Source organism: Salvia splendens, chromosome 17 (assembly GCF_004379255.2).
Source record: "Salvia splendens isolate huo1 chromosome 17, SspV2, whole genome shotgun sequence".
In the NCBI taxonomy this organism is placed as follows: domain Eukaryota; kingdom Viridiplantae; phylum Streptophyta; class Magnoliopsida; order Lamiales; family Lamiaceae; genus Salvia; species Salvia splendens.
Genome location: NC_056048.1, coordinates 658392 through 682508, shown reverse-complemented (window position 1 = coordinate 682508; position 24117 = coordinate 658392). Strand labels below are relative to the sequence as shown.

Sequence of the window (24117 nt, the reverse complement as noted above, 5' to 3'; positions counted from 1 at the left end):
AGAAACCGATGCTTAGTGTGGAGATTTCAACCCGATTATATCTAAAGAAAAAGAATAACATATTAGTGCCTTAGGCCTTTTTGGAAGATATCTTAAATTCAATCTTGCAGTTTTTCATGATTTGGGTTTTCCACGTAAAATAAATCTCCTTTACGATTTTATATTCTATTATTTTCTTGGTTAGATTCCAATTTTTTATCCTCCAAGAGAATAAATAGTTATTCGAGTTCCTATTAATTATATATCATCACTTTTTCCAACATTAAACAAGACATACCAAAATCCCACAAACAACTAAAATCAACAAATCAACACACACCAAAAACACACAAAAAAAAATCAAAAATCAAAATCATCATGATTAGGCTTAGGAGAAGTGAGCAAAGCCGTGTAAAGCCTAAGCCTATCCTCCCCAAGCGACGAGCACCTCGACAGCGGCCGCCTCGGCCTTATAAAAGAGAGAGACGTGAGCGTGAGGCGGTGCCGGTACCGCCTCCACGCCAGCTGGATCGCCACGGCCGCCCATGTCCGCCACCCGGGCGAGTAGTACCGCGCGCTCCGCTTCACCTTCTCGCTCACGAACGTGTAGCGGAAGTGCTGCGTCACGTACTTCACGTCCTCCGCCTCCAGCCCGAAGGCCTCCGTCGTCTCCAGGGTCACCAGGGACGAGGAGGACGGCGGGAGCCTCTCGACGAAGGGCCTCCTCAGGCACCACGAGAGGAGCTCGTCCCCCGAGAAGTTCCCCGGCCCGAGCATGCAGCAGCTCTTCACGCCGTCGCGGAGGACTTGGCTGCTCTGGAGATGGCCTCGCACGATGAAGAGCATTCGTTGCACCGGGTCGCCCTCTCTCGTTATCTGAAAGAAATGTTAAGTTGCGTCACGTTTAGGGATTTTGGCTCCTAATATCGCGAAACTTTCCAAACAGTTGTTTTTTTCCCTAACCAACGACAAAATCCGGCTACATTTCATTTATTATTGTATCATTATAAGATATGGTTATCATTGAAAACTAATCGTAATGTGATTACAAAGTCGCTAGAAAGGCAGAGATACGGTTATCCATTTCATTTGAATGTAGTTGGATTTTGTTGTTAGTGAAAAAAATTCAACCGCTATTAAAGTTCGTGATATTATATGCAAGTTCAAAGTTCGTGGAAAAAACAAAAAGTTTGGTGATACTAAGTGACAATATCCCTAGAAGTTATTATTGGTGTAGTTAATTAAATATACAAAGTCGATTTGTTGAGTTTCTGTGTAGCTTCAAATGAATGAATAAAAGCCAAGTGATTTTTGAAATTTTCGTAAATTGTAAACTTTATGAGCATATACTATTATGTAAAATAATTGATGATTATTTACTTACCGTTTCTCCTTTTGTGAAAATGAGAGATTTGACTCGGTCACATATGTTCTCGAGCACGAGATTGTCCATGTGCTGGAACAGCGGCACCTGCCTCACCAAATCCAAACAGAGATGATACTTGATGTCTCTCCTTAGGCCTTCTGGAAGATTCCGAGTCATCTCACATTCATCGACACCGCGCATCGCAGCCCACCGCTGCCTCTCGTAGTTGCGCACCCTCTGCTTGAACGCCTGCGGCAGCCGCCTCTTTCTCATCCACCACTCTATGTTCCGCATCTTCAGCTGCATCGCTTGCTTCTTTGACGTGGTCGCGTGCAAGAATACCTAGTGCACAATTTGAATGATTTTTAAGGGGTAAAATTGTAATTTCACCACTTAGGTTAAAAGAAATTGTAATAAGGGGCGTCCAATTCGTTTTTGGTTGATTCTAAAGGAAAATTAAGCGCTCCCGGCAGTTTGGAGGGTCGGCCGCCCGACTAAGTATGAAGTTGAACTGATTTAAGCTACTCGATCGGAAGATTTAATTTACGTACCTTGATGTTACCGATCAGCATTGTGACGAGCAAGAGCCCGGTGGTGAGGACAATAATAATGAACACCACTTCTAGCCAGTCAGTTGTGCTCTCCAGGTTCCCAAAAGTACTGTTGTTCAATTCACAAATTCATCATTTCTCAAATAGTGTAAACCAAATGTTACCGATCAAACTTGCAAATTCATCCTATTACACCCGGTACGAATTGTACCGACTGTACTAGGATGTTGCGCGCCAAAGCTTGTAAAAAGATAGTCGAGATGCAATATTTTAAATGGTACTATATCATACCTTAGTGTCATCAGTCCCCAAAATATGGGAAACAATACTTTCTCAAGACGGTTATTATTGGTGACGAGCTGCACGGTCCACTTATAAACGCCATAGTCGAAATTGTCGTAATTTTGAAGGCATGAAGACCTCGCATGCCTATTCTCTCCCCATATGAATCTCGTTCTATCACTAATGAGATCTTTATTCCCATAGTAAATTGAATGTTGACATGCCATCATTTTTATGTCGCAGCCTTTGGTCGTCATGCATTGATCCCTCAAGCATCTCGCACCTCGCTGGATGCCAAGTAAGTACCAACACGCCCCTACAGCCTGGCTTGCAGCATGAAGTGAACGAACGAGGAAATAGAAAACATCTTACCAATTAAGTTGCGGTTAGCTAGAACGAAGAAATATTGTTGCGTTGTTAGAGTACTTACGTGGGACGCGACAAAGTAGGCGATCATGTTGAGAGCAATGCCCCACCAAACGGAGCTGAAAATGTAGGTCCCGGAGAAATTTTGCATGCGGCGGAGCAGACATACCGAGTGGTAGATTTTGGGCAAGTATTGGAACACGAACATTACCAACAACACCGTCATCACCACCGTCGTCCATCCTCTTTCTAGAAACTTCGGGATGATCACCCAGATTACTATCTGCGCCAAACATATCCTAATTTTTAGTAATTGAACCAATTCTAGTAGTACAATCTTACAAATTCATCAAACATATGCCAATCTTTAACGATTTTATCACTTCCATCACACGTTTTTAATTATGTGCTGTGGCTCAACTATTTTTATGATTTCTAGACATCAATTTGATATGAACTAAAACCAATTTTTTACTAACTCTTCTGATAAAATGATTTGGTAATCTTAGGTAAATAATTAAATTAGTTATTTTAAAAATATTATATTTTGCATGCATCACATACATCTCCACCCCACTATTGAAATATACTACTAGTTGTGGAAAAAAGGTGAGGACTATAGTTATAATATTGAAAATAAAACTAGATAAGTGGAGTAACTTATTGCATGGTGAGGAGACGATGTTGTTGACACGAGTCAACACAAACAAACACAAGAGGACATAAACAATCACATGAGCTTGTGAGAAACAATCGATGTGAAGCTATCATATTAATACACAAACACAATTCAACATCATATTTTGTCTCGTTGCTTCATAAAAACTACATTGCATAATATGCGGTCTATAGTTCAAATAACAACAATATACCATGACTTTATACGTTCAGTGCAATAAATCTGTAGAAATTTGACAAATTTTTTAAAAAATTCTAATTTCATTATGATATTAATTTGGAAACAAAGAGAAATTAATAAAGACAGTGAAACGAATCAGCCATAGGATTTAAGCTTAGTAGGCCTATGACAAATTCTCAAGCATCAAATTTAATTAAATAATAGTAGTAGTAATATTTTCATTAACTATAATTTTAACATAAAATTACAAATTTAGACTCCTATAAGCTAATGCAATTTTAAGTTTTAACGGTATTTTAGTAGGATATCAGTATCAAAAATTGGTTATACCAAAATTTCGGTACACCGAAAAAGTTCGAGAAGACAACGGTATGATATTTACTCATGACGGTGTTTTCGATAAGATATGCGGATATAACAGTTTGAGTCCACATTTCATATAGTAGTAAATATTGTAAATCTTCGCGATCGAATGACTGACCTGGGGCAAGGGGAGGATGACGAAGAGGTCGAACGAGAAGCCCTTGCGCGACTTGAGGTACTTCAAGGCGACCGTGGCGCGGTCATGCACTCTCCGGTCGTCGGGGCTGCGGTTCATGTTGAACTGCAGCCACACGTTCCAGAGGTGCAGCGCGTCGATCATGCAGCGGAGGACGGTGACGGTGACGGCGAACCACCCGTCGACGAAGAGGCACATGCAGCTCTCGCTTATCGACAGCGTGTAGAAGAAGAGCGGGTCCACGAACAGCCCCACGGCGCAGACCAGGAGGAACAGGCGGTTCCACTCCTGCACCCACGCCGCCCCCCAGAGCCGCCACTGGCGGCCTCCGCAATCGCCGCCGCAGATTTCCGAATTGATAGCTTCCTCTTCCTCTTCCTCTTCTAATTCATCTTCGTCTCCATCGGAATCGGAGCTGGTGGCGTAATTGTAGGCGAGGCCTTGCTGCTGGCGGCGATTCGGCATGGTTGATTGAGTTTTTTGGGGGTGAATTAGGGATTGGATTTTGAATCTGGTGGAATACTAGGTTGGTGAAAGCTGAGAGATGAAGGAATTTTGATTGCAGATATGGGAAGGAGAAGATGGGGTGTGGAATTACGGAAATGGCCCTGTGGTTATACGTCGATTTCACGGCCTTGTTTTGGAGTTATTTGGTGTTTTGTTTGTTTTTTTCATGTTGAGGTTTTATTTTATGGTGGAGGATATTCTTATAATAATATTTTTTTTATTTGGTTGTGTCGAAATTGATGTATGATGTATGTAAATGTGTATATTTACGTTTGTATTTACTTGCTTCTTATGTTTTTTGGAAATCTGACAGTGGGAAAGTAATATGTCCATTTTTCTTTTTGTGTATAGGATGTTAGGTGTTACTATAATAAATTAAAAGATGTTTTAGTGTAATTGAACATTTTTATTTGTGTTCAGATTGATAGATGGAGTACAAGATTGAGTTTATGTATAAATATTGTTGTTCTGAAAAATAGACGAGGTCTGATATATAATCTCGGGACAATGTTACGTAAGATTAGTATTGGCATTTTTGGGTCGTATCAATTAATCTTGGATATAATCTCGGGACAATGTTACGTAAGATTAGTATGGAGCTACAAAATTAATCTTAGATATTCTCGAGTCAATTCAATTTCAGGCAATATCGGTACAAATTCATCTTGAGCATCCAAGCACCATCACGTGTAGAGGTAAAGTGCCATATGATATCATTCTTGAGATATAGTGTAACAAATTTTGTGTTCCATTTTATTTCTCTTTCAATTTTTTCTGATTTGTATGCATTAGTTTAATCTTATGCTACTAATTATTTTAGAGCTTAGAGTTAGTATATTATGATTAATATAGTAGGAGTAATATTTTTATAATTAATATTTTTAACAGTAGTGATACACTAAATTACGGAAAATTGGATTTAATTTCATCTGGTGTAATAGGGAGGAGATATACTAGTTGTACACAAAAATTAAGGTCATGAAGGATTTTATTAATGTGTGAGACCATTAAATGTTTTTTAATTTGTACTCAATCTATAAATATAAATGTACCGCTTGTGTCCTCACTTTCGAATTTAAAGAATTCTCGTTGAGTTGTCTCATTTCTCATAAATTTCTATTCGTATTTCAATATGAAGTTTTGAGATTTTGTAAATTAATTCTTCAAATATATCTATTGTAGATCTTCGCAATTCAAGGGGTAGTATATATATCTTTTGTTCCTTTATATGCCTCACATGAATTTCCCATCAAATTTATTATTTAATGATCTTATAAATCAATCACAAATAATTTATGTGGAATCATAGCCGCAATATAGTAATTTATCCTCTCCCTTATCCGATAATTTAGTTTGTCGAAATCTATGAAGAAGGCCAATCTTTCTTGATTTGCTGTGATACAAGTGATGCGTTTGAAAGGGAGAAAGGGCAAATATAGGAAACTTAATTTCGTAGAGCATCGAAATGATTTGCCAAACTGATATTATTCTCAAATAAGTTCGAACAACACAGTTTCCATGCACCTTCGTCTCTTTTGTTCTTTAGCCCTTCAATTATTTTATGCAACCAAACACACATGCATATAACATATGTATATATATTAGCCATTAGACCGGGTTTGGGGTCGATTGACGGCCCCACCCTGCCGGCTCATGAGGGTCGGAAAACTCCACTAAATTCGGCATCTGAGATTCCTTTTACTCTATGGTGTGGCAAATCCGTCCCGTCTCTTCTAATAATAGAGCACGCACGATGTAAGAAATAAGGGGTGTAAGCACCGGCCAAGTTTTTTAATAATCATTTTTTCAATTTCGTAAACCATTGTCGAATATTTAATATTTCGTGTGAACAGAAATGCAAGAGTCGCAATAGTTGCAACAAAACATAGGAAAATTATTGTCTCGAACCCATGAGGGCTGAAAAACCCAACCTTTCGACCAATGGCGGACACACATGTACGAATTGAGAGGCTTAGGTACCTACCAAAGTAATAAAATCATTTGTTAAAATCCATATACAATTAAGTATCAATTTTGTGTAAATTATTATGCAAAAGTCTCTATCTTAACAACGATGCCTAGGAAAATTGAAGTCTCAAAAATTCCAACTCAAAGTATCAGAGTATATAGCTTCCACCAAAATAAATTTTTGCTTCTACAGATCTGCCTGGGTTGAGGTTCGCTTCTGTTCTGTTCTTTGTCTGTCATCCATTATCAACGAAGCTATTGCACCACATCATATGTGCCTTCCGGAGCGGACGACGACTTCTTTTACTGTATCCGACCCCACAAGTTGATCTGTTTCTTTGATCATGGATATGTATATATAATTGTAGCATCAAACGACAAAGGGGCGTACAAGCATAAATCACGTCCCATATTGAAGAGCCGTTTTATGATAAAACTGGTATATATCATTTTCAGGTTGGGAAGAATCAAAATGACAAACACATCCCACCCACCGTTCGTTCATTTTGTACAATTTTTGAGAGTGAATAATATACTAAGTCGTGCAAAATGGATGTTGGAAATCAAATACTACCCATTAACTAAATTTCAATAAACTTAATCTCGATTTAAAAAAGATTTGAAAAAGGAGTAGTATTTGAAACTTGTGCTTTTTTCAAATAATAAACAAAACTTCTAGTAATTACATAAATAAGGCCCAGCTGTAATGTTTTTGTATTAATTGGGCCTAACTATTTTAGAAGGCCCAAATCTAATCTAAGTCCCAATTCAAGAAGAATACATCAAGGGCCGTTTATTTTGTTCTCATGCCAATTTTATTTTAAAAAATACACAGTTCACATAGTCACATAATTATATTTAATTTAATATAGGACGGAGTATAAAAGTTAGAAAATAAAAAACAATTTAAAAATCGTAATTTCTTTTTTTGATGAGATTAATATAGTAGGTAATTAAAAAGAGTAAACCTAGAGTACCTAACCCACAAAAACGAGGAATAAAATATTTTCTTTGTAGCGTTTGAAAACAGGGTCCGAAATCAAAAGCTGATGCTACCTTTTTCTTTTATATTTGGGTCAATCATCGTATATATCTCAATCTTTTCATTATCAATATATTATATAACTTTTTGTAGTTACATTAATAATTTAATTATATCACAATATTTTAAATTTATCAACCCACACCATTTCATTAAAATAACAGTATTTTTTCCTTTTTTTTTCTTTTCATATTTTAATAAAATAATACTAGTAATCATTTATAGTGTTACCAAAAACTTCGTTTTATTCACAAACAAACAATGGAAAACAATATAAACTTCTGATTCAGTATTCCACTTTCAAATCTGATAAAATAAACGAATTTCATAATTGAAAATACTTTTTATGCATTAATACCACCAACCACCTAGCCACATTTTTCTTGCTTTTGTTGGACTTATATAGCTAGTCAAAATTCAAAGATATAGCCTCCCTTGGCTCAACAACTCCATTTCTAATCCCTGTAAGTATACCCCACACTCAATTAAAGGCAAATTGGTACCCCACACATATTCAAATATTCAACACAAACTCGTTGAACCCAACATTCTTTCTTCCAACAAACAATTCAAATATCTCAACACATATACCTACTGCATGTGGAAATGGAGACGACCGCGCCGCGCAACCATCCCACATTAAAACAGCTCATGCACAGCGGCGGCGACGGCGACGGCAGCGGCAACGGAGTCTCCCCTCGGCGGAAGCCTCTAATCCACAAACACAAGCAAGAAGAAGAAGAAGAGGAGGTAAAGTTAGCTGCCTTAGCAATCAGCTTCAACATGAGGCTGAGGTCCGCCGACATGCCGCTACCCATGCAAGAGCGCGCCCTCCGCCACGCCCGAGCCCTTCTCGACGCGGCCGCCCACCGCCGCCGCCCCAACCCGACCCTCCTCGCCCGCTCCCTCAAGAAGGTATATATATATATATATAGGGACGGAGGCAGAATAAAATATTGGTAGTGGATGTGTTTTTTAAAATTTATTCGAAAATATAATTTTTTAAGTGATTCAGATCATTGATAGTTTTTGCGATTTTAAAGATTGTATGAAAATTAGACTTGGTAGAGACTTTAGCCTTTTTTGCTTCATTTTATGTTTGAATTTAGTTGAAGAATTATGTTGGTAGGAATTTGACTCGGTGTATGGGCCGGCGTGGCACTGCGTGGCCGGGAAGAGTTTCGGATCGTTCGTGACTCACACACCGGGTGGATTTCTCTACTTCTCGGTTGACTCACTTTCCTTTCTACTTTTCAAGACGGAGGTTCATCCCATCTCACAAACATCTTGATTATGTTGAGTCTAAACACACTAAAAAAATTTGCGTTGTGATTTGTGTATAAACTAAACATTATAATTTCCAATACAGTTTTTTATTTAACATGCCTAAACGGATTAATTTGGAGATATGGGTTTCAAATGTTTGCATGGCTTAAACGACAAATGTGGTCGGAAATTGCATTAAATTGCCTGAAGTTGACAATCATGTCAACAAATATTACCAGTTTGGTAATTTATGTGTTTGGATTTTGGAGGCAGAATTTTTGGTTTATTTACAAAAATTTGTATATTTAGACACAATTATTACACCTTTCATCTTGGATATTTAGTTAATCACTATTGGTGCATTTCAATTCAAATCTTCAAATGACTCTGGAAACACTGAAACACATACTTCATCATCACAAAACTTGATATTGACCGTGAAATTTCAAAAAAAAAACAAAAGGTGAAACATGCGCAAAAAAGGAAGAGCATGAGCATTGAGCATCAACATAAGATGGGATTTAAATATATAAAATATAAATATTCACTGAAATTGAGAAAAGGAAAAGTCTGTTTGGGGGTGCTGTGGCCTTAAAAGTCAAAGACAGATTACGAGACTTTTTTGTGCCCTGCATAAAAGGTTTAATTTTTAATATTGAGGAAATGTCAAATCAAAGGCTACATAATATTCGAGTCATTAATATACACAACCACACAAGATAGTTAATAAATGGAATAAATATTACTCTAGTACAAGCACTTATCCCAGGTGAAGAGCTCTGTAACAAAAAGAAGAGAAGAAAGAAAACTATTTCTTCAAAAACTATAAATGGACAGGCTGAGGAGAAGAGGCTTGAGACCATTATCTGCACCGTGCACATTGAAAATCAGTTGTATCCAGTGAGAAATTATACAGCTAATGCATGTTCCGTTCGCGCATGTAGCTCTCTATTTTATCTACATCTTCTGGGACGTCAACACCGTGGGCCTCATGATCGACTTTTATAACCTGCATAGGAATTATTTGGATCAGTCTCAAACTACACTTATTTGATCACAGTCTTCAAAAACTCAATCCTATGTTTTATGAATCTATCATATCACTCAAAGTAAACATCTCCTACGTATTTGCGAGAAATGTATAGATACAGTGTGTTGTTATAAACTGCATTTACATGAGTATCTGCTTCGTTTGGGATAGCAGTTGGAAGTTTAGTTTCAAATGTTGGATAAAATGTCAAAACATATCCTCTTCAATGCCTATGTGGTATCTTAGCAAAGTTTTAGGATTTCCACAGACGCAGATAAAATACACACAGAATTTATAGAAAGGAAAGGAATGAGGAAAAGGAACATAAGCAGAAGGAAACCTTCATCTTGTATCCATTTTCAAGAACTTTCAGTTGCTCAAGATCTTCCTCCAACTGAAGTGGGGTTGGGGGCAGCTCCGGGTATATGTTGAGAAACTTTGTATCATAGCTCTGTCAATATATCAGAAATGCAGCATTAGAGCTTGATGATTGCTTGGAGCATTGACAATCTGAGCCATTTCGTTAGTTAATTCAATACCTGAATCCCCAAATGAAGCAAATATGGAAAATGAGGGTTGACAATCCCGGACCTGCATAAGTTATGATGACATAAGTTTCTATATTTTTCAATACTGAAAGCAGGATACACTGGAGAACAGAATTAAATTCTGTGTATGAGAATAACTAACTTATTAAATGGTATTAATCCTCGAGAGAAGTAAATCGCATAGCCATGGTTATCCACCACACATTTGACACGATTTGGATCATGTGCATCTTCAGGTTTCAGAGAAGTAACTGCAGTGCTGAAGACTGCATCTGGAGCAGCCTGCATTTGCCAAGTTTTAAATATGAGTACTAATCCAGAATAACTGATGGGCTTATATGCTTTTTGTTCTTCCACATTTTGCCTTTTTCCTACTCTATCCTTAACATAGTAACAAGAAACATGAAGGCATAACAATGGTAGAAACATGAACTTAATCCAGTGGCAGTCTCATGATCAATCTATAAAAGTCACTAGACCACACAAAGAATTAAAGCAAGTAGTTGTTTTATTTGTATAATTGCCCTTTTCAGCCAGTCTTGTGTTAGATATAGTAGTACATAAATATTGGAGAAGTCATTAGCTAGACAGGGAGAACTTCATGAAATTCAAAAATTGTGAAATTCTCTCTCTGTTGTGTCAACTTCCTAGTGCAAGTACCATTGCCCCTCATCAAATCAACATTCTAGATTGATCTCAACATCCCAGAAACCACGTTCAATACCTATTAAGCCTGCATTTCCATAAAAAATCAATGAAAAAATCCAAGAGTAAAGCTCATCTACCTGCAGCGCTTTGACAATGCCGTCTATTATCTCAGGTTCGATGAGCGGCTCATCACCCTGGATATTAACAACAACATCATATCGCTTATTCAGCTTGCTAAGTGCTTCATTACAACGCTCCGTCCCTATCATTGTCAAATCCAGATTAAAGAACTATTTAGTGAATATCCTTCAATGGAAGAACCTTTGTGCAATTTGGAGCACGAATGCAACATCTCATACCATTTCTGCACGATTCCGATGTCATCATCACATCAGCCCCAAATCCTCTACAGCAGTCAGCAATTTTCTCATCATCAGTCGCCACAACTACACAAGCAGATCCTAAATCAACAACTAAACTATGCACAACTAGGTAGGTTTCTACACACACAAAGCAAATCCAAATCAAAAACTAAACTTAGGTAGGTTTCTACACACAAGCATATCCAAATCAACGACTCATAATTAGGTAGGTTTCTACAAACATATAAGTAACGAGGTGTAGCAATGGATACCAATATGATCCAATGAGGTTGCCATTTTAGCTCTTTCCCATGTTCTCTGCAATCAACCAACCAAATTAAAGCAATCAATAATGCAAACAATACATATACAAATGTGTGTTATCAAAGCATTAAATCAGCTCAATTTTTGTTTTTTTACAGATAAATCTACGAAATCAAACGGTAACCAATTATCAATCAAATTGTAGATCTGGTTGGAGACGAATACCTGGATCATAGGCTTGCCGAGGATGTTGACGAGAGGCTTGCCTTGGAAGCGAGAAGAAGCGTAGCGGGCGGGTATAATTCCGACGACTCGGCTCCGGAACTTGCCGGATCGCCGATAATACAAGTAATGGGCGCCAACCGCCAAAGCAGCGGCGGCCCCCGCCGCCACGCCGTGGATAATCCACGACTTGGTGGAGCCAGAGGAGCTTGACGAAGACGATGGCGGATCGGAAATCGGCATTTCCGAGCAAATGTAGCAGAATTCTCGGCCGATTGAATGAAGACGAGCTGCTTGTTTTGATTCAGTCAGTCAGTGATGATCTCGACCGAGGCTCACACTAATTTTATCCCTAATAAGTTAATTATTTAATTTAATAATACAATATCGTTTGTTATTTCACTGCTTATTCATAATGTGAAATAAATAAGTAATCAAATCATAATAGCATTGAAATTTTGATTAAGAACAAATCAATATTTTGATAATTTACAAAGCATTACTAATACTCCATGTAAAATCAGAATTTAGCAAAAATTAAATATTCCATCTGTTATTAACTATTTATTATTTTGTTATAAAAGTAGTATTTCATAAGCTTATTACAGAGAAAAACATGAAAGTAAACTAATTTAAAATTAAAAATTAAAAATACAAGATCTAAGACATTAGTATCTCCTGCAGATCACATTTCCTATATCAAAGGGAAAAACTAAGCCTCTATCAACCTTGTAAACAAGTGAAATTTATTTATATACTGAAATGATACAGTTACAACATGATTCCTGTGAAATCAGTGATCACGGATGTCTCTATTGCCATTACTAGCACTATTCTGATGGTGTCTCCCTCATGTCCCAGCCTCGGCCTCTTTGCACTACACTGAGCCATTTTTGTGGATGTCTACCGTTGGGGTGGCGTGAACTTTTGCCTTTTTAGACGATCTTCCGTCTCTAGAAGCCGTTCTTTTTCTTTCCCGGGGAGTTCTACCTCCGCGAGGAAGTGATTCTTCTTCCTCTTCGTCGTTTAAGGCCCAGTTACAATAAATTTCCTGACGATCATCACCGTTCAGCTGCTCCAGAGGCTCTCCATTACCAGGGAATAAGTTATTGAATGTCAATTTCCCATTAGACCCTCCCTTTCGTTCCAGTAGTACTGCATCTGGCCTGATTATAGCACTAAGAATACTCCTGTTCGGACCAAGATGCTGTATGGTCCTTGCATTAGTCAATGTAGTGAAAGCCATCGCAAATGCAGATCTAGCCTGCACAACACCAAGTGGTAACAGTTTAGTGATGCAAACATATTCAACGTGAAACCACGCATAGGTGAGGGTAAAAGTAAAAGTACAAATCGGTAAACAAATGTCTAAAAACAGATGAGGATGTTGATACTACAAAAACAGTAAAAATGCTCCACTTTGCATGAACAAATTGTTGGTTTGTATAAGAAAATAGATTCTTTCATTGAATCGATAGGAATTTCCACGATTAAGTTGAAATCAATATTGATAACAGTACATCTCTAATCCTCACTTTATTTAAGTGTCTAGTGCATCTTGAAAAAATAAGAGAAACAAGAACTTATAAAAGGTTATAAACAGACTTGCCTGATAATAGTTGAACGAGCTCTTCCCTATATCGTTATCCGGAGCCTGTTTTAACGTGTAAATGTATGAATTATAGAATCATAGAGTTGCCTGATAGTTGTTTCGGGGTATGCAAGAATAATCAGATTTCAAATGGTAACCTGAGGATCTTCAATGGCAATTAGAGATGGTCTGCCTACAACAGAAAATCTGAAATTCACAAACAGATTTTATGTTAAATAACAGAAGTTTAAAATAAAGTTAGAAAAAAAGAATAGAAAATTTTAGTGGGCTATTGGCTGCAAATTCATACACTGATTGTATGAAATTTGGACAAAATACAAACTTTTTCCATAATTTCCCATGAATCAAATTCTGCTCAAATGCTCAAAGTCAGATGAAACATCTATGCATCCATTTGGCTATATAAAATTCCATGTTAGCAATTGAATGCTTAAAGTCATGTGACATTGAAATTTCAGTGCCAAATCAGTTTCAAATTGACTGGCAGAATTCCAATTTTGGGAAATTTTGTATCAAAGTTTGTGTATTTTGTCACCAACTTCATATTGTATGGGATTTACATCCAACTAGCCCAAATTTAATTGACAACTGGTTACCCGTTACTATATTTTTCGAAGAAAATGCATTCACCATTGCAAGATATGCCAACGTCAGCAGTGTTTAACTTACACCCATACAAGTCAAAAAAGTTAACCTAGCATCCACAAGAAAATTGTGTTAAATTTCTGATTTTGATTATGAAATTAGGGAACTTCCTTTTTTTATACGTTCACAGGTTAGGTTTCCAATAGGCTACATAAAAATCTCAAATTACAAATCAGGAAAGACGGTAGTTTTTCTTTACAATCAAAAGCAAACAGTACGACTAAATTACGTCATCCATGTATAAGAAATACTAAAACTAATTATGGAATATGGTAAGAGAAAGTAACAACATACCAGTAAGACTCCTAGGTTACATTCTGGAGAAGTTTGGCTATCTCGATGAGTCTGCAAAATAACAGATCAGGAAAATTTTGAAAAATAAATGTTAATAAAAGGAACCTATTATCCCGCTGAATAGCCACTGAAGTGGGATAATATGAATAGCCATGTATATCCCCTTTTACAGTACAATCCATATCTGCAGTGCGTGTAGAACATCATGGTTGCTAGTTACACCCAACAGAATAGCCAAGGAAATTTTGAAACATATTGCAGTCCAGTTATTAGTAAACTGAATGAAACAACAAGTGATTTCTCATAAACAACATGGATATCATGGTTACCAACTAATATGCATATCTCATAGCAACATTAACCTACTTTCCCTATTTGAAAAACTAGTATGCGTACCCGTAACATTGCTATAAGCATAGACAGAAGTGCATAGGATCCAATTCCACCTGTGTACACCTGGAGGATAGTGGCAACTTGAGCTAAACACAAATGCAATTGCAAGGAAAACAACAAAATATATTTTACCTCATTTAACTCTCTTTGCTGAAGGAAGACTTTCAAAATCAGACTCAGTGGTTTAAGAGGGGGCCATGTAGACACAGCATCCAGCAAATGAAAGAAAAATAAATGAATTAGAATGATATATAGTAGAAATTAAAACCAACCAAACTAAACAAACAAATCAGCAGGCAGGAAAAAGTGTACCTTTATAAACTCTGCAGCTTTTGATCCATTATGAACATCAAAACTGTTAATAGATATAGATATATTAATTTCGAAAGGCACATATAAAAAAATAAAACTGAAAGTTTATTTACAGGCATACATGTTAATGTGATGCAAACTGCAAAGCGATGAGAAATGAAGTTCAGCACACATTAAACAATATTAGATGATCTCTCTAATGCAGACAGAAGCATATATCAACAAAATGCCCAGAAAAATTGGGTTAGTCTATGTGAGTTGGGGTGGAGAGATAGGAGATGAAAATATGTTCTAGAAATGCAGCTTAATCGTGGTTGATTCCACTTGAAACAATAGTATGGATATCCTCTTTCCTTTCTGCTAATGTGTTACTAAATTACTTAACAGCTATCTGCCAAATCAAATTCTGTGGAAGAAACTAAGGAGACTAACCTTATATCAAAAGAAAAACCACTTTTTTTCTCCACAAATTTGATAATTGGTATCCGTGCTTTTGCAATAACCTAATATTGTGAAATAAAGAAGACGGTAAAGAATGATAAAGCACAAAAATGGCAACAATGAGTTTAAGCGCCAAAGATACCTGCATCTTTTTAGCAATTCCCCTTTGAGAGAGTGCCCTGGAGAGAGCCTGGAGACCTATCAGAGGAGTTCTTACATTTGAACCTAATATCACAACCTGCCAAGTGATCAACTGTCAAGTAAGACTGTTTATGTACTGGTTGCATATGCCTAACAACCATGTTCGTAATAATTAAAAAAATGTACAGACCCAGAGAACAATGTTCTTGTCATAACTACAAACCAATGATAAGCTGGGAACAACATTAGGTTCAGTGTAGACATAGTCGATTTCCCAACCTTTCATGGGCTCAGGTGAAGTCAGAATTACTCTAGCAATGTGACAGCGACAATGTCAAAAATATTTTTGAGGCGTGTACTCATCAAACGATCACTATATAAGTACATATATTTATCTACATCACGATTAAAGCACTTTCCGGTTTATAAATCCGTATTGCTTGGTACCATAGCTTGCAAGATGAAAATAAGGCTATGAGAATAAAAGTCACTATTGAATCCTGCATATTAACAGATGAGCACAAAAGTAATGAACTTCTAACTCAGTCATCACATTTCAGGAACGATTCAACTTCAACTACCAAATTGATAAACCGATTTTCAAGTAATCAGAAAAGAATATATACTCCTACACAATAACCACTAACATGACAAACTTACATCAATATCACTGGATGGAAGGTAAAGCCCCGTCTCAAACGATCCAAAAACTTCGGCCTGTATGTCAAATTTATGGAAAGTAGTCATGATACTGACGATATACACCACTCACCCAAAACAAAATCCATTTGCATTTTGCAAGCAAGCAAATACACTCCAGTCAATGTACCACAGCATTAGGCCAGATGTAGTTGATCACATCAAACACGGATTTTATAGCAGCATTTCTAGATTCTTGCTCCTCAGCAGTTGGCGATAAAAACTCACAAAAATCAAGAATCTCTGCACCCAAGCAAAAAAGATTCACAAAAATCAGATACTTCTCTACATATCCGAGATAATCAACTTAACAAGTTATACTCAGCAGCAAAAAATACCAATACAAAGCATGAGAAAGCTCGAAAAGAGCTGGTTCTGCACTTACCAGCATCTCACGAGCTCTAAGCAATAGCTAAACAGAGATCCTAGCTAAAACAACTTAGCAAATATTCTATCAGCGTTAACGAGAACACAAAGAAGAAAAACTAATCAAACCTTTATGCAGACGAAGCATGGGGGTTTTGAAGCGAGAATTGGCGCGAAACCAGCTGCCTTCCAGGGCTCTATCTTGAGCTGGAGAGGGGGTTGGGCCCGGCATCGCGCGACGGCGGAAGAGTGGCTGAAACCGATGTCAATTTATCTGCTGCATCGTTCACGTCGAGGGAGAAGTAGTCAGGAGCAATGGATTCCGGTGAGGGGAATTGGATGGTGGAGAGGGAAATGTGGTTGCGCAAGACGACGTAAGGCTCAATTTCTGGGGAGGAAGACGCCGGAGGCAGCGGGGCCGGCGATTCGTCGGCGGCGAGGGGGGTTAGGGTTTCATAACTAATTTCGTTATTTTCCATTGCTATAGGCTGGGAAAGAAGCGTACGGACGAGCGGAAATTCTATTTTCAAATGTGGATTTTATATTTCAGACCAAATTCCTTTTTTATTTTCACATTTTCACTTTAACTTCATTTTATTAGAGGTCGTGTTTATTTTTATTACTTGTTCGATCTAGTCGGTCCAATTTCGCACTACCACTATTTTGGTCGATTATCCATTCATCCCCACCCCTACGACTACTTATTTCATTGTCGTAGCCACTATTTTGATCGATTATTCATTCATCCCCACCCCAACGACTACTTGTTTCATTGTCGTTGTTATCTTGCGCTATTAATTGGGTCATTTTCTATTTTTAAAAATTCTCAAATAATTGTATTATTTTCTTTTTAACAATCTTATATCATACATTATTTTCTTTTCATTTCTATGATAATTATATTATTTCTAATTTTAGAAATAAATATTACTATTTCCTAATCTTCTCTTTATTTCTCATCTTTTATTCTTTGTTGCCTAAGAAGGGAGTACATTATATAGTAAAATGATTCTTCTTTTTATTTCTTCTTGCAACCTCAAAACATTTTTTTTAAATAAAAATAAAATCTCTCGGGAATAATTGATTTGACTTGGGAGATATTATAAATCAATTTCTAAAAATGAACTCAAATGATATTTTTATATTCCAAAATACAATTCCTCCTAGTGAACAAATAATTACCATACATATTGTTAAACTTCAAACCTTAATTAATACTCCATTTTCATTATCAATAATATCATGATTCATGAACTATTAAAGATAATCTTTCATCAATTATTACTCCTATTATAATAATTTCAATGAGAGTAAATACATTATTTGAACATCAAATTTGTATATCATCACTGAGAGCACGATCAACGCATCATTTATGTATATGAAGTATAAATTCCTACCTTCCTTTCCATTTTGATTCATTAAAATGAAAACAACAACACATCAAAGCAGCAGCGCAATCGCAAATCAAAGCTAAATCATCCAACTCATTCACTGCGCATCGGGATAGTCATCCGGATCTTCATATTCGTCCTCATCGTCGAACTCGGATCCACTGAAGCTCTCGAGGTCGTCGAAATCGATCTCATCGTCGGATCCCGCGGCGCCGTCGGAATCCGCATCGATGTGACGATCGCCACTGGCGACGTAGCTCCGCGCTGCACCGAATCGAATCGATGAATGCAAATAAGCGTTGGAAGAAATAACTTGCGATTTAGCGCCGCCGCTTCTGAGGAGAAATTGGCTGGAGGTGAACGGAAGCGTAATTTTTGAGGCGGCGGCGGCGGCGGTGGGGGAGTGAAGGAGGTGGCGGCGTATGAGGCTGTGGAGTGCGGAGCTGCGGAGATTTAGGAGCTTCGATGTAAACAGCGAAGAAGCTGCCATGGTTGAGGTAACTGTGGATCTGATGCAGAGAGAGAGAGAGATGGAGATGTATATAAAGGACGGCCGGAGGGTTTAAGCAGGGGATAAGGGTTCCGCTTTCTAGAGAGTTCTGTTTGTTTATTTTAAATAGTCTATGATTTAAATAAAATAATACTACTAATGGTTAAACAATTTTGTGGTTAAAGGTAAACCGTGGAGTATTGTAAACAAAATTTAATTAAATCAACTATTTATGTTTTGATTTAGTATAATTTAAAAGTTATCGTGATGAATAGATGTACAATTAAACAATTCATAATTGAAACTATATTGGAAGTTACCTCTTATAAATAAAAGGTAAAATAATGTGTGCAGTGATAGTTAGATGTAGCTGAGATACTTTAGAGATATTATTCTACTATTTGAGAATAATCCATTGGTGCAATTTACAAATAATTATAACAGCAATAATAATACTCCTTAGTGGGGATATTCTTGGTTCAATGTTGATATTTTGGATGCTTTATTAATATTGTTGAAAGTTTATGAGATTAATACAAACCAAATAATTTCCTGTTTAATCCAATTGTTCGTTAATTAGCCGTAATAATTGTACTGAAAATTGGATCTTTGAATAACTAATTTAGAGCATCAGCAAAGGCGCCAGTCTCGGCGGAATTCCGACTGGCGTGCCGGAAGTCTGCCGGAAGTCCGCGCGGGACGTCCGCCATTGTGCAAGGGAGGCACGGATACGGACATCCGCTGCGGAGACCAAAGTTCCGCGGCGTTCCGCGGATATTCGTGCGGACGTCCGTCATTGCGTTGACTCCCACAGACGTCCGCGCGGACATCCAGATTATTGCATTAATTTCTTTTTTTAAAAATTCTATTGTGGAAAGTCTGTTGGGATGTCCTTGGAGATGTCCGTCACTGTGCAGTGGGATGTCCGTATGACGTGATAGCAGCCGAGGATCCATCCCCCATTTTTTAGAACGAAAAGTACAAACTTATAATCGTACAAACCACAATTTATAAAATCAATCTTATGACATCACTTTTTTTTCTATTTTTTATTTCCAATATTAATTTACCTTCGCCAACAATAATAGTAGTAAGTTTTTATGTCTTCCAACTTACCAATTTTACAATAAAACTCTAGTAGTCTAATGTCATTAGTCCATTAGAAGAGCTTTGGATATTCGAGTTTACTATAAAAACACATGTTGGCTAATATCAATAGTAAAGTGTTATGAATCTTGGAGTTTACTATAAAATTTGTACTATCATCTAGTAACACACAGAAGATTGATTGCAATTTTTTTAAAAAAACCAGTAACGAATTTTAGTAAACCGCAGCAAAAGATATATATTAACAATTAAAACTATTATCATCAAAACAAAAACAAAAAGATCAGTCTAGGATCATGATAAGGAACACTGTAGTTTCTGAAATAAATAATCAGTTGCAAAGAAAAACCCCAAAACAAGCATCAGATCAGCAGCCTACATGTAGAATCTCCCAGCCCCCGGAGTGCCAGGAGTGGGCGCGGTCGCTTTTTGAGCTAAAGCCCGGAATTCTTCACAATCCTTGGCTCCGATATTAGTAAACTCGTTAATGAGTGTCGTGATGTACCCAGCCAAGTTGTTCCTGAATTCCCTCGAGCAGCTCTTGTCGCCCTCGTCCACATCCTGAACGCCCCCTTTCACGAGACACCCCACCTGAGCTCCATCCGTGTAGGCTCTGCACGACACTAGGATATCTCGTGCACGCTTGCAGTAGTGGCCCACGACGTATGCTTCAAAATGCTACAGTAGCAAGAATGAAAATCAGATCAACCAAAACAGTAGATAGAGATTAAGTAACATGATGAGATGATAAGTAAAGATTAAGTCTTTACTTTCGGAGGCCTTCTCATGGCGTACACCATCGTCTGCAAGGTAAACATGAAAGTCCTCTCGTTGTAGTCCAACGACTTCTCTTCACCGTGCTTGGTGCCACCCAAGTTCGCATAGCCTGGCTCGTTGAAATAGGGTTTGGCATTCAAAATCAACCCTTGAATCGAGACCAGAACTTGCAACATTGTTGAAACTCCAGAAATCCATTTCTCCTGGCCGTTACCACTCCAGGTATTGAGAAGGCTCAGGCATACTTTTCCACAATTGTACAAATTGGGATTCAGACGAAGGCCACCGGAATGGTAATGGACTTTCTGTCAATCAATAGAATCGAGTAAGTAACTAGTATATTGGCAACACGTGCTTGCACAAAGAAACTTACCGGAGGAACAATGGGATAATTGCTGGGAAACATTACATCGAAGAAGAAGAGACAATCATGGTATGGAGTTCCCTCGGCTCCTATAATGACCGCTCTCAAAAGATCCATCCTTGATTCGTACGCCCTCACAAAGATCGTATCTGTTGGAGCAACAGCACAAGAATGCACGGAGATGGTACATTCACAATAATCGAAACATGAGAAAATGGTGGCATAAATATACAAAATAAACATAGATTGACTAACAAGAGTAGGATCATCCAAACTAACAAAATATTCAATGTGCTAAATTAACAGTCGAAAACATGAAATACATTGCACAATCAGTGCACAAAGAATTCAATATCAACCTGGCAAGTCTTTTTCCAATATCTTCCATTCTTCTTGTATTTTCTTAGCCCAGTTCTTTTGTGCCTGTACCAGATGATATTAATTAAATCACAAAAAAAAAGCAAAGTCAAAACACCACAACACACACATCCCCGATCCGAACTTAGATCAGACAAGAGAGGAAAGGATAAAAGGATAAAAAAAATGCACGCACCACTCTTGCTGAGGGAGCATGTTTGGCGAAGTGGTGATCCGAATAATCTTCAACGATATCAAAGCTCTTGAAAGATACAAAGTCCCGTTGTATCTCATCCGCACTTCTCTTATCTACTCTGGCAGAAGGTGGTTTCATATGGTTGTTGGAGTAATCTGGCACCATGGGCAGATATGCAATTCCAGATGCAAATGTAGACGGGTCAATAGGAGGTTCTGAGATTTGCAGGGGTGGATTTGACCACATAGGCATGTGCATTCCCACTCCCGGTGCAATAGCATGCATGTTTGGGGTTGGATAGCCGCTGCTGTGATAACTACTTTCATACATTTTTGCTGAAGAAAAAGAATTGGTTGAACTTGCACTGACACGCGACCTTTTGCTTGTCCTTGAAGATGGTAAACTACTACCAGGAGGTAGGGAACCATATGGGTATTTCCAAGCAAAATAATCTGTACTGCTACTGGAAGGAGTCACAGTTTTCTTTACATTGGGACCAATTCCAGACCACGGGTTCTGGCTCGCTGCTTGACCACCCATCTTTGATGACGTTATTGTCAGACCACCAGCCTGAATTTTGAATTGCGACGGTTGGTGCACGTGCGAGTCTTGAGCGATATTAGCATCGTTAAACTCAAATTGTGAAGTTGAACTAGCTGATAACCAAGGAAATGGTGCTTCAACTCCAGACGGAATATTCATATGATCAAAATGTGATTCCAAGACTGCGGAGTCATCATATACTATGTCATCATAATATTTTTCCATGAAGTCATCCTCTCCCGAAGAGATATCGGGATTGAAATCATCAATAGTTTCATGCTTTGACTTCGGAGTATCACTTCCAGATCCGTCAATCGTTAAATTACGAAGGCTCGGCGAAGAATCCAACAAAGTTTCCTGCACATCAGGATTAAAGTAAATATACATTTATAGATATATATATATATATAGAGAGAGAGAGAGAGAGAGACAGAGGGCGGGATAAAGTTATAGCTATATGTGTTAGTGAGAACTCTGAAGTACCTTTCCTTTGCCTTTCCCATCAAAGTGCAACACATCAGCGTCATCTTCTTCTTCGAGGTCGACATCTATTATGTCATTATAAATCACCTTCTGCAAGTTTGGAATTTTGGAGGTTAAGACATGATTTTTGGAAAATTATTAACAGAGATATATAAAAAATAAAAAACAAAGCACACCCAAACTGAAAATCTCATTCACTGTTTATTAACATATGATATATTTGAATGTAGTGCAGATAAGGATGTCTAAAAGATAACACATGGAGTGCAAGAATGTGCATGAATTGTGCGACGCCATAACAGGAAACCTAAGCCAATTTAGACAAATGGGATTGCGATATGACGTGATCGAATCACCTTATCCAAATTAGGAAATTGAATATATAACCAAAAGTACATTAAACCGTACCAAACACTACCATTTTAGGTACATTGCATGCTATGACAAATCTTCGGGTGAATCTATTAATAATAATCTATACGAAGAGTGTACAATGTCTGTTAGCTAGCAAGAAGGGAAACTGATTAGATTCAAGGACACGGTTTTTCCGCTACAGCAGTAAAGCTTAATCCCACCGTCAATCAATATGCTATGCCAAGTGGCTTCAGAAGTTGCCTCGAGAAAGTTAATACAAGCACCATATCTAGATCTAGACGGAAACTTTCATAACATAACGAACAAAAGCAAAAGACAGCGGAGAATCTCTCAAAGGTGTCAATGTAACGGCTAAGAAACAGCTCGGTATTTATGTTTCCACTCGATCCTCACTTTTTCTACCTTTAAAGATGTAATCATCTTTTAGTTCTCAGCATTGACAACCATTCCTCACAACCTAGTGGTTCTACAGCGATTTGATCAAAGAAAGGTCTGAATACGACGAACATGATAAAAGCATTTTCGATTTTGAATGAGGGAAACAGATAGGAATGAACTCACAATAGCACTAAACAAGACACAAACATTTATGGATTCATCCTCCAGTTAATATCAATTAGCCACATACAACTCAGCATTTACTAGAATCAAACAAAAAAACAGCTCAGATAATCACAATTCTGAAAATTAATTCCCTTAACCAATAGAACAACCCATCAACAACAAAACCCTAGCAAATTACAACACAAAATTGAATAAAAATAAAAAACAATCTTAAACCTCTTTCTTCTTCGAGGATTTCGACCTCGAGCCGCGATTGATCGAAGAAGGCGGAGGAGGTATCTCCATAACATCATCCACATCATCTTCAAACACCGACGATGACGAAAACACCCTTTTTCCTGACCATTATAAGCATCAACGCAGAAAAATAAAAAATCATGAAAACCCAATAGAGAAAATCATTACTTGTTGCGCTGGGCGACGTATCGAGAGACCGGCGTCGGCGACTCCATTGAGATCGGCTCCGAGAAAACAAAACACACACACAAAAATTGAGGAAATGAAACTAGGGCCGACGGAGTGATGAAATTCGGTGAAATTCGATTATGAAAGACGGTTCAATTTCCTCCCGTTGTTAAAGGAAACACGGATTGAGAAGGAAAAGAGGGATAGATAGATATACAAGGAGATTTGGAGATGAGAAATTGATATAAAATAGGTAGGAAATTTCAATGTGCAACAGGAGTTATGCTGTGAAGTGAAACTTGTTGTTGGCTTAAGTAGAGAGTGAGAGAGGAGAGAGAGGGGATTTCTTTGTGGGCTTCGCGCCCACTTTAGCAGTTCGGATCATCTCTGTAATCTCCTT

General features: G+C 37.7%; 4 protein-coding genes and 1 pseudogene across 4 annotated transcripts; 1 reads left to right on the top strand and 4 right to left on the bottom strand.

Moving 5' to 3' along the window:
- Positions 1 to 135: 135 nt before the first annotated feature.
- LOC121775543 (cyclic nucleotide-gated ion channel 4-like) lies at positions 136 to 4721 on the bottom strand. Its single transcript, XM_042172632.1, has 6 exons — positions 3885 to 4721; positions 2609 to 2827; positions 2188 to 2501; positions 1897 to 2005; positions 1364 to 1687; positions 136 to 855 (listed from the first exon to the last, which is right to left on the bottom strand). The coding sequence occupies exons 1-6, from the start codon at positions 4365 to 4367 to the stop codon at positions 340 to 342; spliced, it is 1965 nt and encodes a 654-aa protein (XP_042028566.1). The 5' UTR covers positions 4368 to 4721; the 3' UTR covers positions 136 to 339.
- A 3064-nt stretch (positions 4722 to 7785) lies between these two features.
- On the top strand, positions 7786 to 8824 carry LOC121773263 (probable dynein light chain). The gene is made up of 2 exons (XM_042170075.1): positions 7786 to 8334; positions 8549 to 8824. The coding sequence occupies exons 1-2, from the start codon at positions 8026 to 8028 to the stop codon at positions 8708 to 8710; spliced, it is 471 nt and encodes a 156-aa protein (XP_042026009.1). The 5' UTR covers positions 7786 to 8025; the 3' UTR covers positions 8711 to 8824.
- Positions 8825 to 9303: 479 nt separating this feature from the next.
- LOC121773261 (3-deoxy-manno-octulosonate cytidylyltransferase, mitochondrial-like) lies at positions 9304 to 12104 on the bottom strand. The gene is made up of 8 exons (XM_042170074.1): positions 11763 to 12104; positions 11546 to 11591; positions 11271 to 11357; positions 11049 to 11173; positions 10406 to 10545; positions 10255 to 10306; positions 10056 to 10166; positions 9304 to 9694 (listed from the first exon to the last, which is right to left on the bottom strand). Exons 1-8 carry the CDS (start codon positions 12000 to 12002, stop codon positions 9602 to 9604), a joined length of 894 nt encoding a protein of 297 aa, XP_042026008.1. The 5' UTR covers positions 12003 to 12104; the 3' UTR covers positions 9304 to 9601.
- Positions 12105 to 12376: 272 nt separating this feature from the next.
- On the bottom strand, positions 12377 to 17198 carry LOC121773264 (annotated as a pseudogene).
- A 2667-nt stretch (positions 17199 to 19865) lies between these two features.
- Positions 19866 to 24117, bottom strand: LOC121773260 (probable ubiquitin-conjugating enzyme E2 26). Its single transcript, XM_042170073.1, has 8 exons — positions 23718 to 24117; positions 23529 to 23643; positions 22374 to 22463; positions 21348 to 22247; positions 21154 to 21217; positions 20804 to 20943; positions 20424 to 20735; positions 19866 to 20331 (listed from the first exon to the last, which is right to left on the bottom strand). The coding sequence occupies exons 1-8, from the start codon at positions 23762 to 23764 to the stop codon at positions 20029 to 20031; spliced, it is 1971 nt and encodes a 656-aa protein (XP_042026007.1). The 5' UTR covers positions 23765 to 24117; the 3' UTR covers positions 19866 to 20028.

Coding starts and splice junctions, on each gene's coding strand:
- LOC121775543 (XM_042172632.1), bottom strand. CDS start 4,367: ATGCCGAATCGCCGCCAGCAGCAAGGCCTCGCCTACAATTACGCCACC. Junction 2,828..3,884: donor TCATCCTCCCCTTGCCCCAG/GTCAGTCATTCG, acceptor TGTTTGGCGCAG/ATAGTAATCTGGGTGATCAT. Junction 2,502..2,608: donor CCTACTTTGTCGCGTCCCAC/GTAAGTACTCTA, acceptor GCTGCAAGCCAG/GCTGTAGGGGCGTGTTGGTA.
- LOC121773263 (XM_042170075.1), top strand. CDS start 8,026: ATGGAGACGACCGCGCCGCGCAACCATCCCACATTAAAACAGCTCATG. Junction 8,335..8,548: donor TCGCCCGCTCCCTCAAGAAG/GTATATATATAT, acceptor TTATGTTGGTAG/GAATTTGACTCGGTGTATGG.
- LOC121773261 (XM_042170074.1), bottom strand. CDS start 12,002: ATGCCGATTTCCGATCCGCCATCGTCTTCGTCAAGCTCCTCTGGCTCC. Junction 11,174..11,270: donor ATCGGAATCGTGCAGAAATG/GTATGAGATGTT, acceptor TGACAATGATAG/GGACGGAGCGTTGTAATGAA. Junction 10,167..10,254: donor TGCTTCATTTGGGGATTCAG/GTATTGAATTAA, acceptor ATATATTGACAG/AGCTATGATACAAAGTTTCT.
- LOC121773260 (XM_042170073.1), bottom strand. CDS start 23,764: ATGGAGTCGCCGACGCCGGTCTCTCGATACGTCGCCCAGCGCAACAA. Junction 23,644..23,717: donor TACGTCGCCCAGCGCAACAA/GTAATGATTTTC, acceptor GTCAGGAAAAAG/GGTGTTTTCGTCATCGTCGG. Junction 20,736..20,803: donor ATTATCCCATTGTTCCTCCG/GTAAGTTTCTTT, acceptor ATTGATTGACAG/AAAGTCCATTACCATTCCGG.